The 17566-nt window shown below is 38.3% G+C and overlaps 1 protein-coding gene across 2 annotated transcripts in view; it reads left to right on the forward strand.

The window, feature by feature from the left end:
• PTPRO (protein tyrosine phosphatase receptor type O) overlaps positions 1–17566 on the forward strand; it is a gene marked incomplete at both ends in the record, with an annotated part of 226993 nt that overhangs the window by 162563 nt on the left and 46864 nt on the right. For both annotated transcript variants that reach the window (XM_082666758.1, XM_082666759.1), the window contains one exon: positions 16796–16935. In XM_082666758.1, coding sequence (XP_082522884.1) covers positions 16796–16935 — 140 coding nt within the window. The remainder of the gene's footprint in view (positions 1–16795; positions 16936–17566) is intronic.

The raw sequence follows: 17566 nt of genomic DNA on the forward strand, positions 1-17566 counted from the left end.
GTCATAGATAAAATAATCCACATGTTGATTTTTTAAATTTGATATAAATCCTAACTCTAATTCAAAGTCAAAATAAAAGAAAAATAATTTATAAAAAATAATATGGATTCCCTATGTATATGTTCAGGTACAGATTTTAGCTATTCTAAAAGTCATAATGGGACTACCTGATGACTACATACAAGGAAAACGAATAAATGTGGGTTTGCAAGAAGTAACAGGATCAGTAGTTCTTCCATACAGGAAGTATAAAAATAAAGAAATGAATAAATCTGTATTAATTAATTTATTATTATTAATTAGAAATAAATTATTTAAATAATTAAAAATAAAGCATATAAAAGTACAGGTGGACCCTAGAATAAAACCTAGAGTTAGGATAAGTACTAAGAGACTAGACAAATTTGCCTGTGATGAAAGAAAGAGGGAAATAACCTTAGTTAAAGTAAAGATAACATGCTGAGAAAAATAATAAGCCGTGGATGAGGGAAAATGAGGAAACTGATATTATGGCAAATGAGCTGGAACTTATTGTGTAGTGTCAAAATAATTATTTATATTATGAAAAACAACTTGGAATGACACTATATGACACAAAACACATCTCCTACATTCAACAATCTACCATGTATTAAAGTAAATAATTTCAGGTACTTAAAGGGACCTCAGAAGTAATATCCTATAATCAGCTGCAGGCAAAAGAGGACAGATGGGCAAAAAGTTGGGGTTATCATTCTCAAACTGATACTCTTGGGGCAGTGTCAGTTTGAGAATGATAACCCCAAAATAAATGCAGTTCAATATGTAATTTTCACAGCAGAGATCTCATCATTTTTATAGTTGAAAATTTTAAATATATACATAACTAGACGTCATGAAATCATTTCATGATCCATACAAATATTGAATCATTATGTTGTACACCTGAAACTAATACAATGTTGTGTGTCTATTATAATTCAATAAAAAATAAATGTATAGGGCAATAAAAATAAATTCAAAACATTTAGTTCAACTTACTGACATCACAGTTTCAGATATCTGCTAATTTATATTCTGTGTCTGTCTGTACATGTTTCAAATCGTTTCTGTTATTACACATGTTCATATGTGCAGCTATAAGTAAAGAACAATCCAGGGTGTTTTATTAGCAGCTTAAATACCAGGAGCAGCAGCGCTGACAGCGATGTACCTTTAGAAAACTTGGAAAATCCAGAACCAAACAAAACAATCTTTTCTTAGTATATCCACTAGTTGCATTTCTCTATAATTCAATGCATAAGACACAAAGTCTTAAATCTTTTTTGTCTCTTATTTGGCACAGTAAAAACTAAACTCTTGCACTGAAATCCTTTAGAATTAATTTGGTAATTGAAAATGCATGATGTACTAAATAGACACTATGGGCAGAAAAAGTGAATTATTGAGTAGGTTTTTTTAATAACATTTTTAAAAAAGTTTTATTGGAGTATAGTTTATTTACAATGTTGTTTTAGTTTCAGGTGTACAGCAAAGTGATTCGGTTATACGTATACATATATTCATTCCTTTTCAGATTCTTTTCCCATATAGGTTATTACAGAATATTTAGTAGTGTTCCCTGTGCTATACAGTAGGTCCTTGTTGGTTATCTATTTTATATATAGTAGCATGTGTATGTTAATTCCAAGCTCCTAATTTATCCCTCCCCCCTCCATGTTTCCCTCTGGTAACCATAAGTTTGTTTTCAAAATCTGTGAGTCTGTTTCTGTTTTGTAAATAAGTTCATTTATATCATTTTTTAAAATTAGATTCCACATATAAGTGATATCATATGATATTTGTCTTTCTCTGTCTGACTTATTTCTCTTAGTATGATAATCTCTAGATCCATCCATGTTATTGCAAAAGACATTATTTTGTTTGACATTACAGCTGAGTAGTATTCCACTGTATATATGTACCACACCTTCTTTATCCATTCCTCTGTCAATGGACATTTAGGTTGCTTCCATGTCTTAGCCATTGTAAACAGTGCTGCAATGAACATTGGGGTGCATGTATCATTTTGAATTATGGTTTTCTCTGATATATACCCAGGAGTGGAATTGCTGGATCACATGGTAGCTCTATTTTAGTTTTTTAAGGAACCTCCATACTGCTCTCCATAGTGGCTACACCAATTTACATTCCCACCAACAGTGTAGGAGTGTTTCTTTTTCTCCACACCCTCTCCAGTATTTATTGTTTTTAGACTTTTTGATGATGCCCATTCTAACTGGTGTGAGGTGATACTTCATTGCAGTTTTGATTTGCGTTTTTCTGATAATTAGTGATGTTGAGCATCTTTTCATGTGCTTTTTGGCCATCTGTATGTCTTCTTTAGAGAAGTGTCTGTTTAGATCTTCTGCCCATTTTTGGATTGGGTTGTTTTTTTTTTTTGATATTGAGCTGCATGAGCTGTTTGTATATTTTGGAGATTAATCCCTGTGGGTCGCTTCATTTGCAAATATTTTCCCTCATTCTGTGGGTTGTCTTTCCATTTTGTTTATGGTTTCCTTTACTGTGCAAAAGCTTTTAAGTTTAATTAGATCCCATTTGTTTATTTTTGTTTTGTTTTTTTAAATTACTCTAGGAAGTGGACTAAAAAAAGATATTGCTGTGATTTATGTGAAAGAGTGTTCTGCCTATGTTTTCCTCTAAGAGTTTTATAGTGTCCAGCCTTACATTTAGGTCTTTGATCCATTTTGAGTTTATTTTTGTGTATGATGTTGAATAGTTTTTAAATAACATCTTAATTCCATTTGTGTCCTTCTTCATGGCAACTTTCTTCAAAATTATTTTACATAACATTAAATTTTTTTCCAATATTAATTGCATGATAAAGTACTTGTACTTATATTTATAGTGGATTTATTCTGATGCAAAGTTATAAATTCATGTGGAACGTGGGACATGGGACAATTTTTCTCTTTGGAACTTTCTTGATTTTTGCAGGACATCTAGTATTTCTGAGCCCTGCCCACCGAAGTATGGTTAACTTCCTCCATTGTGACTATTAAAAACATTTCTGCAAATTTCCAAGCACCCTCAAGGGGGCGGTACTACTCCTACTGAGAATCATGAGTAGAGTTCTTTCATGCACTGCACACAATCTGCTTTTCCCTAGCAGTCTATACTTGAATTCCAGGAATGTGGAGATCACCAGCTTCCAACATTGCACGATCTATTTATTAAGACAAAAAAATCACCTGATTCCAACCATTCCAACTGTGATTTTGTTCTCTGTATGAATGTTAGTTCAAAACTTGTTTCCAGGTAACTGGAATTACTTGAAGATCATGCCTGTGTTGCCCAAGACTTTCTTTTCCCAAGCTTTATGAGCAGAAGCAACCATGAGTGTTTCTCGGGTTTCTAGATGCTTTCTCCAACTTATCTGGTTTGTTGGTCTCCCTTAAAGTACAAGTTCAGAAGTGGTCTTACCAAAGTAGTATTCAGTGGCCTATTGTGTGTTTTGCTGTCATTTTTATGTGACATTATGGATGATCCGTGAAGCCTCAGGAATATGGGTTAAAGTCATGAACTGGGACAATTACACTCAAACAAATAGGAATGTGAGTAAGAAAACTGTCATAATTTCCCAAACTTATCATGAGGTTTTGAGTCCCCATGTCTCCCCATTAACGGACAGGACTGCCTAAACCAGTTTAGGAAGTTCCTTTGAGAGCTTCCCTGGTGGTGCAGTGGTTAAGAATCCGCCTGCCAATGCAGGGGATGCAGGTTCGAGCCCTGGTCTGGGAAGATCCCACATGCTGCAGAGCAACTAAGCCCGTGCACCACAACTACTGAGCCTATACTCTAGAGCCTGAGAGCTACAACTGCTGAGCCCACAGGTTGCATGCCTAGAGCCCGTGCTCTGCAACAAGAGAAGCCACCGCAATGAGAAGCCCATGCACCGCAACGAAGAGTAGCCCTGCTCGCTGCAACTAGAGAAAGCCGGCACGCAGCAAACCCAGCGCAGCCAATAAAAGAAATAAAATAAAAATAAATATATTTTTTTTAAAGTTCCTTTGAACTTTTCAAATAGAGAAGACACGTTCCCGCAGCAATTATTTCTAGTGAATCATTACCTTTAGAATTGATAAGCTTTTCCATGTTGGTATCTTAATATCAGACAGAATATTACCTCTATGCTGTTCCTCTCTGAAAGCAAGACAATCTTTATATAATGTGCCTGTCCTTAGCCCTTTTTTTTCCCCTTAAAATGAAATAACCCTACTCTTTATCCATTTGTCTAAAGGTCTATTTTCCATCCTACTAATGACATTATTGTGTTTTATAAGCTCTTTCAATTTTCTATAGCACACACTACCTTGTCTGCTGTAGATGCTTAATAGATATTTGTTGAATGGAATTGAAACTATAGACCTCGAAGCTGAAATTAGTATTACAGTTAATATTTAACCAAAACAAGTTTCAGCTTTCAGAGAAGTGAAACATTTTGCTTTAGTAATAACTGAACTGCAATTTTTTTCACAAAACATTCACTCTTGCCATTTTTATGTTTCTATACAGCATTCAGTTAGTATACATAAAAGTCAAATTAATTCTACTTTACAGAAAAATATAGCTTTGGCACCCAGATTTTCAGTGCTTGTTTAAATCAGAATGCCATCTTTAACCTAGGAGCAACACTGTTGAACCAACCCTGAGTTTAATTTCTCTGTATAGAGATCTCTTTGGAATGGCTCTACTTGCTGTCATGGAGGACAGGATCTACATCTGGAGAAAGAAGCCAGAAATCCAGAACAACATAAATTAATCCAAGATGGCATGTACAAGGGTAGAAAGCTCTTAAAACAGTTGCCAAAATTTTTCAATTATTATGTCATCAACAGACACCCAGAGAAGATATGTGCCATTAGTGGTGCCGTTTGCAAGGCTTTGAGCCAGTCATCCCATTAAGAATCTTAGGCTGCCAGCAGTTTCATGGTACTATGGTGGTACGTGATGACAGCTCACTTTGGCAGTTAACACAAATGTCAATCAAATCTGCGCTAAGACTTGTCATCTTACAAGAGCTCGTTGGTCTGCATACAACTGCGGCTTCAACGAGCAACCAGTTGTAACTGCTAGTCTTGGTGAATCTACCTGGAACTCTGGAGAAACTTTAGGAGGATTTGATAAGCTTGCATCGTACAATCAGTTTTCCAACCTAAAAAGAAAAAAAAAGGGGGGGGGCGACGAAGGAGTGAGGAAAAGAATCAAGAATGAGAAAGAAATAAGAATGAGATTCATAAAATAGATCTATGGTAATAGAATATCCATTCATTAATTTATTTAACAAATATATGCTGAGAAACTTCTAAGCACTGCTCAGATGCCAGACTTCTTATCATAATAAACCCAAAAAGTTACGTTCATTTTCTGTTCACAAGGAGCTTACGATCTAGTGAAGGGAGAGATGGTCATAAGTGCTTTACAGAGCATTAAAATAGGGGAGTAGGATGCAGATGGCTTTGAAGTAAAAGCTTTCTCTGAGTAAGCAACGAGAAGAGATCTGAATAGCAAGGATCATCCGTGAAAAGGTTGAGGAAGAGCACGTAGGCAGAAAGAACAGGAGAAGTCAGATTATATGGGACTTGCGAGGCATGGAGTTGAGATTTTATTTTGAAATTGCACATTTGAAGCCATTTAGAGAATTTAACATAAATAATCTGACATATTTAAAATAAGCCTTCCAGTTGCTCAAGGGAGAAAGGATTTGGGGGTGAACAATAAAGGTAGGGAGACCAATTAAGGGATTATTTATCAATAGCCTTAAAAACAGCATTCTAATTAAAATAAGTGCTGTGGGAAATGATGGTAACTTTGACTGAAATGGTAATAATGGAGATGGAGAAAACTGGGCAGAATTCAGGAGCTGTTTTGGAGGTTGTGTCCCCAGAATTTTCTGATGGGGTGAAACAGCAAATGAGAGAAAGAGAAATTAAGAATGTCTCTTAGGCTTTGCTCTTGAGCAACTAGGGTGGTGGGTGGTACAAAAACTGAGATTGAAAGGACTAGAAAAACTAGAAGAGGAGGAAACTGGAGGAAAGCTGAGAGTCAAGGATTCTTCCTCAGACATAAAAAATCAAAAGGACATCCAAGTGCAGTTTTCAAGTAAAGAGACTGTTGATATATGTGTCTGGAGATCAGGGGAGAATTCTAGGCTGGAAACATAAATTTGGGGGTGTCTGGATAAGATCATCAAGTACTAAGTAGAAACCGAGGAGAGGAGCCCTGGGTCTAGCCAAGAAGAACCACTCTAGCATTTAGAGACTGAGCAGAGGGAGAGGAGTTAGCAAGAGAGACATGGAAGGAACAGCCAATAAAGTCAGAGAAAGGCGAAAAACAGAATGTGTACACCACTGTTGTCAAAGGTCTGCTTTATCCTGACCACCAACCTGCTCAGGCAGGTTCAAGATAAGGACTCAGATAACTTTAGTTCTGGGAGAGATTTGGAGATAATTTAGTGCAATGTCCTCATTTGGGCAAGTTGAAACCTAGAGAAATCTGTTGAGCCTGGATCTAGAAACAGTACTTTTTAATCCATCTGCTGGCTTATGTCTTCCTGGATTTGGGGTGTATTTTTTTTCTAAAAACTTCATTTTTCTATGAACGCATGTAACAGAGCAGGAAGGAGCCTCACACCCATTCCTGTGGCTTTCTGTTCCTGTTTGGGAATTTGAGCATTGTGAAATTGCCTTGATTTCCTTAATCTCCGCCATGAAAGTTTTTATATAGATGAGAAATCTTTAAAACATAATTTGACGATAGATACAGATGTTAGGAATTGGGGGGATATTAGAATCTGCTCTCTTCTCTAACTCTCTCTCTCTCTCTCTCTCTCTCTCTCTCTCATGCACACTCACACATCAAATTTTAGTAGCTTACAAATAATTATATCCATTTTGATGAAATGTAATTTCTGACTATATAAAAGCCCAGCCATTACAAGGTACCGCCCTTCCTGGTCTCTCTGTCAGTTGAGAAAATTTGTTTAATTCTTATGTTGAAGTCATTGAGTGTACAATTTTGGGAAATAGTTACTTGGATATATGCACTTCTCATTTTTGGTACGAACTGAGTTAAGTGTTGTGTCATGGCAAACTGTAGTCTAAAGTTCCTCTCCCTAGCCACCCATCCCTTTCCTTGAATCCTCTCCCGGTAAGTGACTAACTTGTTATTCCCCTTACCCACCACCAAAACAAACAAACAAAAATGAGTTCAATAAGAAGGTGAATAAATTTGTGTCAATGTAGCACAGAGAGAGGAAAGGAAGATGAACGAATGAATGGATTGAAGAGAGGGAGGAAATGATAAAGGAAAGAAAGTGTGTATATCCTTTATTTATATATATTTACATTTAACATAATTTATATATATATAAACACACTTTACGCAGGTATTCTATTAATTTGGGTAATAATATGACTGTGATGGCTGGCAAAAATTTACCAAGTACAACATATATATACCACCAGTCAATTAGAAAGAAGATAATAAAATAACCAAGGTACTATAGTTTTTAAAAATTAACTTATCCTATCAGTCAACAAATCTTTATTTAACATTTATTATGTGCTTCCCACTAATCTAGGTGCTGAGGATACAGAAATGAACAAAGCTGACAGAAATTTCTATCCTCCTTCTAGTGGAGAAAAAGAGACAAGCATAAATATAAGGATGCCAAATGGTGATAAGTGTTATGGAGAAAAATGAAGCAGGAAGAGTTCTGTGGTGCAGGTGGGGATGCAGTTTTTGTAGGGATGGGGATAGAGGAAGCTTCACTGTGAAGGTGCTATTTCAGCCAAATCCTGAGGGAGCTGCAGATGCCGAGCAGGTAGCTGGGAGGAGAGTCTGTAGGCAGAAGGAACCACAGATGCAAAGTTCAAGAAGCAGCGCTGCGCTTGGAAAGTTCAAGGAAAAGTTGAGAAGGCAGTGTCACTGACGTGGAATAGAGACAAAGAAGAGTAACTTAGAAGGCAGAAAGGTAGCAAGGGAACAAATCGTGCAGGGTTTAACCAGAGAGAGATGACGTTCCCCTGGATGGTTCAAGCAGAGGAGTAACATGACCTGACCAGTTCCAGGGATCACATGGGTGAGGGTAAAAGCAGGAGACCAGTTAGATAAGATGACCTTTCATCCCAGTTGCTTCAGGTACCAGTTTAGGTCTGTTATGGATCAGGTAAAAGCTAGTCATCTTCTTTAGCAATCCCTTTCCTCCCAAAAGGATTCCAACTGGACACTTTTGATAACTTACATGATCACCCTCCTCCTTAGGGTTAGGAGGCTGTAGCGTCTATCCAGATACAAGCTTATACTTGCTTCCACCAGCGTGATGAAAAGTGATCAGATTCAAAGTTTATTTGGAAGGTGGGGCTGAGAGAATCTACTGATAGATTTAGGTGTTGTCTATGAATGAATGAAAGAGGTCTAGGGAAATGACAAGTTCTGGGGTCTGAGAAATTGGAAGGACAAAGGTGCAATTTATTGAGTTGAGGAAGATTATGGGGGAGGCAGGTTTGGGGGGAAAGGTCAGAAGTTCGGTTTGGGATATGTCAACATTTGAAGGTGCCTATTAAACAATAAAGAACAGTTACTGAGTAGGCAGTTGGAGAAAGGAGCTTGGGTTCTGGGGATTTCAGCACTGGAAATATAAATATGAGGGTAGACAGAAAACAGACTTGATGAGGTTGTCAGGGAACAAGTAATGAAAAAAGAATGCTACCCAAGAACTAAGCCCTAGGCACCCCAACTTTTAAGAGTGGAAGTGGTGAGGGAAAACCAGCAAAGGAGCCTGAGAAAAAGTGGTCAGTAAAGTAAGAAGAAGCACATAAAATGTGATGTCCTAGGGCTTCCCTGGTGGCGCAGTGGTTGAGAGTCCGCCTGCCGATGCAGGGCACACGGGTTCGTGCCCCGGTCCGGGAAGATCCCACATGCCGCGGAGCGGCTGGGCCCGTGAGCCAATGGCCGCTGGGCCTGTGCGTCCGGAGCCTGTGCTCCGCAACGGGAGAGGCCACAACAGTGAGAGGCCCACGTACCGCAAAAAAAAAAAAAAAAATCTGATGTCCTAAGAGCCAAGCAAAGAAAGTACTTACCTGAGTGAATAGACAGTGATCAACATGTCAAGTTTGTTGATAAGTTAGATGACAAATCAGAATTGATCACTGATCTTAGCAACCCAGAAGTCATTGGTGATTTGCAGAGAAGGCATTTGGGTGGAGTGGTGAGTGAGGAAAAAAAGATAACAAAAGCAGAAAAACTGAAGACAGCTGGAATTAAACTTTTGCGGAGGTAAGACTGTAAAAAGGTGAGAAAATGGGCAGTAGCTGAGGATAAAAGGATCCAAGTTTGTATTTTGTTTTGTTTTTCCTTGCCTTTAAGTGGGTGGAAACAGTTTGCCATTGAGCTTAATCAGAATGATTCAACAGAGCAGGGGAAATTGATGATGCAGGATAGTTAGAGGTGAGATTTGTTGGGGTGAGAAGTGAGATTTGTTGGTCCTTAAATGGGCCAAAGGAGATGGGACCAAGGGTGCCATTGGAGGGGGTGGCCTTAGGGTGGGTGGATCTGTAGTAAGACGATAAATGACAGAGTCTATGGGCATTAAGGGGGTGTATGAGTAGGAGGGATTGATGATGGAAGCTTGTGAAAGTTCTCATCCGTTGACCTCTTATAAACACATGCAATTTCCTTAGGTCTGCAGAGGATCGTAACTGCTGTGCTACTATTCTTATACATTCCTGATGGCCAGCAGCCCCATGCAAGCATTTTTTTCTGGGTTAGGCTGCCAGGCATGTCACTGTTCCATGGCTCCATTCCTGGGGCCAAGACTAACTGATACCTGTCCTCAATATATATCTCCCCCATTTCTCACTGCAGTGGTTTTCTGAGTGTCACTGCAATTTGCCAACTGCCCATGGCCATGCCACACAATTTCAGCACTTCCCTAAAATCGTTTCTCCCGCCCACCATAAAGTGACTTGCATGTTTTGCTTGTTGCCCTTGGATATATTTAGAGAATCTGGATGTTGGACTAATATGGCAATGATCATGATGTCTGCCTCTGATTTAAATACTCAAGCAAGTGCCCACTCTGGAAAAGTTGGTCTTCTGGGCAAAGGAACTTTCCAGAAGACCTCATGGTCCCCAGTTATATGGAAAATGCTCATATGTTTAGGGAGGAAGCTGGGTGCAGGAAGGGGACCCTTACCTAGAGGTACTTGCCTTCACAGTCAAATTGTGTCACCTTAGAAAGATGACCCAGGCCCTCTGAATTTCAGCTGCCTTTTCTACAAAATGAGGGTCTGGACTAAATGATCTTTAATGTTTCTTCCAGTTTTAGGATTTAGTTCATAACTGAGTTCAGAGTAAAGGCAACAAGGCTGATGATACAGTAAGAGTAGCTACTTTTTCTAAGAATTGTGCAATATCTAAGTCCTAACTAATAAAAACGCCAAACAAAGACACATATTCCTGGAACCAACAAAGGAGGAAGTCAGATATTTTGGGTTTTTTTGTTTGTTTGTTTGTTTTGCGGTACTCGGACCTCTCACTGTTGTGGCCTCTCCTGTTGCGGAGCACAGGCTCCGGACGCACAGGCTCAGCGGCCATGGCTCACGGGCCCAGCCGCTCCGCAGCATGTGGTATCTTCCTGGACCGGGGCACGAACCCGTGTCCCCTAGCATCGGCAGGCGGACTCTCAACCACTGCGCCACCAGGGAAGCCCCCAGATATTTTGTTTTAAACTAAGTTCAAAGAGAGATTTCTCTGAAAAATTCTACTAATCTTCAGAAATTACTTGAGCTGGTAGTACCATAAGTTACCCAATGATTCGCAGAAAAGGATATTACACTTGCAATCATTAAGCTATAAAGAATTTCTTTAAAATGTAATGAAAATGACAGGTATTTCTAATTCCTAAGAAATTTCTATGTTCTGTATATGAAAAGGGCCTAATTGTAATTTATTGCTAAGTATTTGCCTGAATATTTTTATATTCCCCAGTGTTATTTTAAATGTTCTAATTACTTATTAAGTGTACGGAGGAAAAGAATCTCCCAAAGTCGGTAAGAGAATAGGCCTAATAAACTTCAGACCTAACGAAGGTGACTGTTGTTTAATATACATTTTCCTCTTCTTAATTTCATGGCATATCAATCTTAACTCACCCTTAGGGTTTCTGGGTTTTTTTTTCTTTTCAAAGAGTGCTTTTCTGCAGATGCTGTTTTTGACCAAGTTGAAGGTAATTTATGCAGCTTACACTGCTTAAGTCACAGATGTTTTCTTTGGCCAAGTTGAATATACGTTCTGTGGCTTGAGATGAGGAAAATAAAAATCGATTTAAAAGACTTACTCTAATACAGATGTTAAAGACCAGCTTTTGTGTATGAAAAGGATACTAACAAATTGCTGTCAGTCAGGCTGAGGATTAAAAATAGATTTTGCCATGTCAATCATTTTTTACAATGTTTTTCTATTGAATTCTCCTTATCATCAATGTCACACATTTGTAAAACGACTTACCAAGTTTAAAGGTATGAAATACAAATGGAATAAAACCAGTAAGCTTTTATGGATTTAACCTTAGCCTCATTAACATAATTCTATCACCAGCTAAACTAATGGGTCACATTAAAATAAGAAACAATGTAATAACTGTCAGAGAAAGATGGATTTTAGGCATTAAATACATTCCGTTCTGCTCCAAGGCTGAATATTACACCTGACTCCCTTTGGAATTCCCAGGGAAAGGAAGAGCTTTGCTGCCAGAGCAGAGAATGTGAATCAAATACTCGCTCACACTTCACCCAATGTCACCTTCACTTCCCGGAGATCCTGGGCAGCACCGTGAGCTTCTCATAATCCATCCTAAATTAAATGGTAGAGATAGCGTTACAGCTTTCCATTCAGTCCACGTTCTATGCATAGTACTTGATTTTCTTATAAAATTAGGTTGGATCCCCAACACAAGTAGGAGGGGCACTGAGGGGGAGAGAAGAGAAGGAGAGGACCAAATAGTTGAGTATAACACTTGCAATGATTAGCATATTTAAAGGCAAACAACCCTGTATCTATATCCCATTTTGTCAAAATAGTATGTCTATCTCCTTTCTTCACATCCATAGGTTCTCATATCAAATATCATGGATTCTGAAATTATTTTAAACAAAAGGACATCTGACATTATGAAGCAGGGGGAATTTTGAAGAAATGTAAAATGTCATTTAGGGAGATAGAAAATGATAATCAGAAGCTGTTCTGTAACTAATACGTACATGACTCTTTATATTATATAAAGTGTTTTGTATACATTAAATTAAGGCTCATTTAACAAAATTTAAAAAGGCTTCATGTCTCTCTCCTTTATGAACTACATGGAATTTGATATTTTGAGCAGTAAGAGACCATATTAGTTTGCTAGGGCTGCCAAAACAAAATACCACAGGCCGTGGGCTTAAACAGCCGAAGTATATTTTCTCACATTTCTGGAGGCTGGAAGTCCAAGATCAAGGTGTTGGCAGGTTTGGTTTCTTCTGAGGCCTCTCTCGCTGGCTTGCAGATGGCCACCTTCTAGCTGTGTCCTCACATGGTCCTTTGTCTGAACCCATTCATTCCTGGTGCCTCTTTGTATGCTTAAACATCCTCTTCTGACAAGGACACCAGCCAGATTGGATTACGGCCCACCCTGATAGCTTCATTTTAACATAATCACCTCTTGAAAGGCTCTATCTCCAATCACAGTCACATTCTGAGGTGCTGGGGTTTAGGGCTTCCACACATGAATTTTAGGGAACACAATTCAGGCCATAACAGAGACACAGACCACTCAAGAGGCTTTTGTGTGTCAATGTATTCCCCACCATATGAAATTGTCTAAACAATATTTAGCCATTCACCACTTTTAGTCTTGTTTCTAAGGATGCAGAACATGAACCTCTAAGCCATCCTAAGCTATGAGGCTGAGCTGACCTTGCCTTCTCATGAGAAGAGATAGACAGCAGAAGGGGAACCCCTCTGACCAGTTTCTGCCAAGAATTTCCAGACTTCTCTACCAAACAGGAAGAAATGTTCTAACCCAGTACTATACAATTCAAATATGGTGAGAGCCACAAATGTAATTTTAAATTTTCTAGTAGTTGCATTACAAAATAGTAGAAAGAAATAGGTGAAGTTGAGTTTAATATACTTTATTTAACCCAGTAAATCCAAAGTAGTACCATTCCAACGTGTAATCAACGTAAAGAAATATTAATGAGATATTTTTATTCTTTCTTCATACTAAAGTCTTTGAAATCTAATCTGTATTTTACTCATGCAGCACCTCTCAATTCAGACTAGCCACATTTCAAGACTAGCCACATGTGGCTAGTAGCTACTGTGTTGCACAATATAATTCCAATATTTTAATACATTCCCTGGGGCAGATGATGTCTTGAGTAGTGAAATTTAATTATAAGCCCCTCCCAATCTAATTACACCTCCACTTATGAAATATTGTGATAACTTTATTTTCTTTGGAATAGTAGTGTGGAAATTCTCCCTAATATATCTAGGAAAATATACCTATCCAAAGATCATAAGTCTTCAAGCAGGTGATTTGTGAATGTTACTCATTAACAACTGAATGAGTTGTGAGTCTGTATTCACAATGCAGAACTGAAACACATTAGATCTTTCAGAAAAGAATGCAGAGATAATGGGTATAGTGATCTTGGAATAATCTATTGCCTCATATACCACCTGAGGGAAAAAAAATGTTACATGGCTGTTTGAGGTCCCAGATCCTTTGGAGATTTTCCTGAGGATCTACTTCTCACCTAGGTCCACATTCTCAGCCAGACTCAAAGAAATCCCTACTCCATTATCTAAATCATATTTCTTGGGCCACTGAGAAAACTTCTAATTCACAACAGTCCTTGACCCTGCCACTGAGAGCTGATGACTTTTTACAAACATAATCACTATAAAAAGGCAGAGAATATAAAAACTCAGTGCCTGTCTGGTCTTACCTGATGCTTGAATCCTAACACCTCTGTTTAATGAATCTTGACTTATGTTTTAAGTCTGTCAATAGATAACATTCATTGAGTCCCTACACTTGGCTAGTTCAAAATAAAGATGAAATAATTTATAACACATGGCTGCCATTCTTAAAGAATCTAATAGGACCCAGTGGAATCAGGACTTCACTCACATAGGTCGCACAGGAAATAGTTAAGGGCAATAGAAGGTCAGAGAAGGGATAGAGACAGACAGACAGAGAAGGGATAGAGACTGTCAAGAGACAGTCATCAGATAAGGCTTCAAGGAGAAGGTAAGACTTTTTCTTTAAGATGATCAGAAGAGAAGAAAGAGTACACTGAGGGGAAATACATGAGTTGAGATAGAGTAATACCTGTGTGATTGTCAGTGGGAAGACTGGCTTTACGGGGCAGCATGTCTGTGCGGGGGAGATGGTGGCAATGAGTAGCAAGTGGCCAGTGTACGTAGAATATTTAACACTTGGCATATTTGGATTTGACACCATAGACATTGATCACAATAGATCATTGCACAGATAGGATCTAACTGGAGCAAAGTGGTGTTATAAGACCTTTTAAACCATCGCTGGCAAAACGAAGAAAGAATCAAGTAAGAGGCAGGGAAAGGGAATAAGGGGCTGTTGTAATGAATGCTACGTGTGATGGCAAAAGCCTGGATGTACAATAAAATGAATAAATAAAAGGAAGAGATGAAAGGAAGTATTAAAAGATAATGCAATCTGAGACTGAGAAGCAAGAGGAGAGCTTCAAAATTGTCATCTTAGACCATTGAAATAATGATGCTGCTTAGGACAGAATCAGGGGCAGGTGGAAAGCAGAACCGATTTGAGGAAAGGCAAGGACTCCACATTCCATTTTAACCTTATGGAGTTGAGGTTAATAGTGAGATACTTGAGTAAGAACAGATGATAGGTGATGAGAAATCAATATGTAAAAAGTTGGATCCAGAAATTAGGATCTGGGCAATGTTCATATCAGATAACTAAACTGATTTTATCTACCCATCAGGAAAAAATATATAGATGCCCTAGGGATTCTAATCATAGTCCAAGAAACTCACTCCGAGGAGCAGTTCCACAGTGTGTATCTTTTAAAGAGACATAGCCCAGGCTCAGCCTAACAGATCACCTATCTCTGCCTCAGACAACCTCACACTTGCTTCCAAAGATCCAAGTTCTGCAGGAGTCAGAATCACTGGAGGACTTAGTCTCTGACTCATAATGCTATTAGCAGTGACAATTATGAAGGATGTAAGAAGTGGAAGTAGACTTCTGTGTCTCATCAACAGTCTTCATCATAGGGCAAGCGAGACGATACAATGTCTAGAGGAATGAACAATTCATTGCAAATGAGAAAGGGGTCCTGACATCTATTGTGAGTTATACTTGCCCAAGACCAACTCATTTATTTCCTCCTTCAACTCTTGTGCCCAACTTTGTCAGGTTGCCTCTGGAAAGGAAAATGCTTCTTTTTCAGTTGGACACAAGTTTAGGTTACTGCAATAGATCACGTCAAGAAAGATTCTGACAAAATTCTTGGTTCTGGACATGATGATGATATGCCAGAAAGAAGGTCCAGACCTTCCCCCCACAAAGACATATCACTTGTCAGAAGAGTGAAATGGCTTCTAGGGCTTTTTTGCTAAACACCAGGAGCTGTAGAACAGACTTGGAAGGGTGAGGCAGATAATGAAAAGAAATCCAAGTAACAAGCAAACAGTGTGGAGAGCTGTCTGTCAGGGACATGCTGATGGGCAGAGTATGCTATTATGTGAACCTGACAGCAAGATGTTTGTCCAAACAAGCAATGTCAAGGAGATCTGACAGCAGGTAAGAGGGACCCTGACTTAAGAACTTCGATTCAGGCATAGCACTTTGTGTACTGGAGAAACTTGAGGGAAGGGCAATGCCCAAAGACACGGAGGCAAGGAGGGGACCAGGAGAGATTCAGCAACTGGGAACAAGACAGCAGACCACCTCCTAGAACTGGGGAACAGACAGGCATTGGTATCAAGCCTACAAGTCCAGTGACTCAGTTATTGGAAAGGCATACGAAAGGGCAGAGATAGAATGGTTTACTTAACTAACGGATTAATTTATTGATCAAAATTAAATGTCTAAAAGAATAAGATAAAGAAATCAGTCCTCTAACATTTTATCAACCATCCAGTCTTCTTCCATCAATCCTCTTCCTTAAAAATCATATTATCTCTTTAGCTTTACCCCTCTTAATTTTGACTAAATTTTCAAGAAGCCATTCCTCTGGCTAAATTATTCCCAATAGTCTCCCGAGAAAGGAAGGCAGGTTTTTGGCTCAGCACCAGACTGAATCTCCCCATAAGAAGGGAGCACACCACTTTCGTTTTTCTCAGTCTTTTCAGTACAGATTTTTGTTTCTCACCCAGAAAATTCGGTATCATATGGGCAGTGCTAACTCCAGTGTAGATGACACAAAAACTATTAATAGATTATGTCTATAATAAAGCTGAAGTAGAAAACAGAAGTGTTACAAAAAGAGAAGTATAAAATAAAAGATGCAAAATATTCTGCCTTGCAAGTTAGATGACCGTCTTTGTAAAAGGACATATTTTGAAAGCCATATACACTCTTTATGGTGCTCTTAACTACCCATATTTGGAATTTTTTGCCTATTTTTTTCTTTTGATTAATGAAGGAAGGAAGAATATTTTATATTAAATTAATTTTTTTTAACTTATCTTTGCTCAGAACCAGCTCCTCCAAAATCACTCTTTGCGGTGAATAAAACCCAGACCTCGGTGACTTTGCTGTGGGTGGAAGAGGGAGTAGCTGATTTCTTCGAAGTCTTCTGTCAACAAGTTGGCTCCAGTCAGGATATAAAACTCCAGGTACTGTATGCTCGGATTTTCCTTTTCTGAGTTAATGTTGATTAAGGCTCATTATCCAAGCAAAGTGAAAAACTCCTCTTTCTTTGAATGATATAAAATGAAAAGTTTCATGTACACTTTTGGTTTTCAGTGATAGAAATTTAAAATTATTCTTAGAGCAAGCCCAAAACCTGTCATAACCAACTTGCCAAATCACAAAGTTTATTTCCATCTTTGTATTTATCTTGTTTTTTTAACATCTTTATTGGAGTATAATTGCTTTACAATGGCGTGTTAGTTTCTGCTGTATAACAAAGTGAATCAGCTATACATATATATATGTCCCCATATCTCCTCCCTCTTGCGTTTGTCCCCAGTTCTTAGCCACTCCAGGTCATATTGAGGTTAAACTGAGGCATCTTCTTATTAGCCATTAAACTGATGGAAGGGATAAAGACACTGCCATATAAAATATAATTTAACAAATATGAACTTATTGCTGCTTATGAGAAAGGCATTGTATGGGGACACAAATCACAGAATCAATACTTGCCTTCAAAAAATGTTTTTCATTTAATTGTGGATATTTCACTTGAGTAGAAATAATTAAAATAAAATATAAGTGCCAGAAGAGAGATCCATACTACCAAGA

This window comes from Grampus griseus (assembly GCF_964374135.1).
Source record: "Grampus griseus genome assembly, chromosome: 11".
Taxonomy (NCBI): Eukaryota; Metazoa; Chordata; class Mammalia; order Artiodactyla; family Delphinidae; genus Grampus; species Grampus griseus.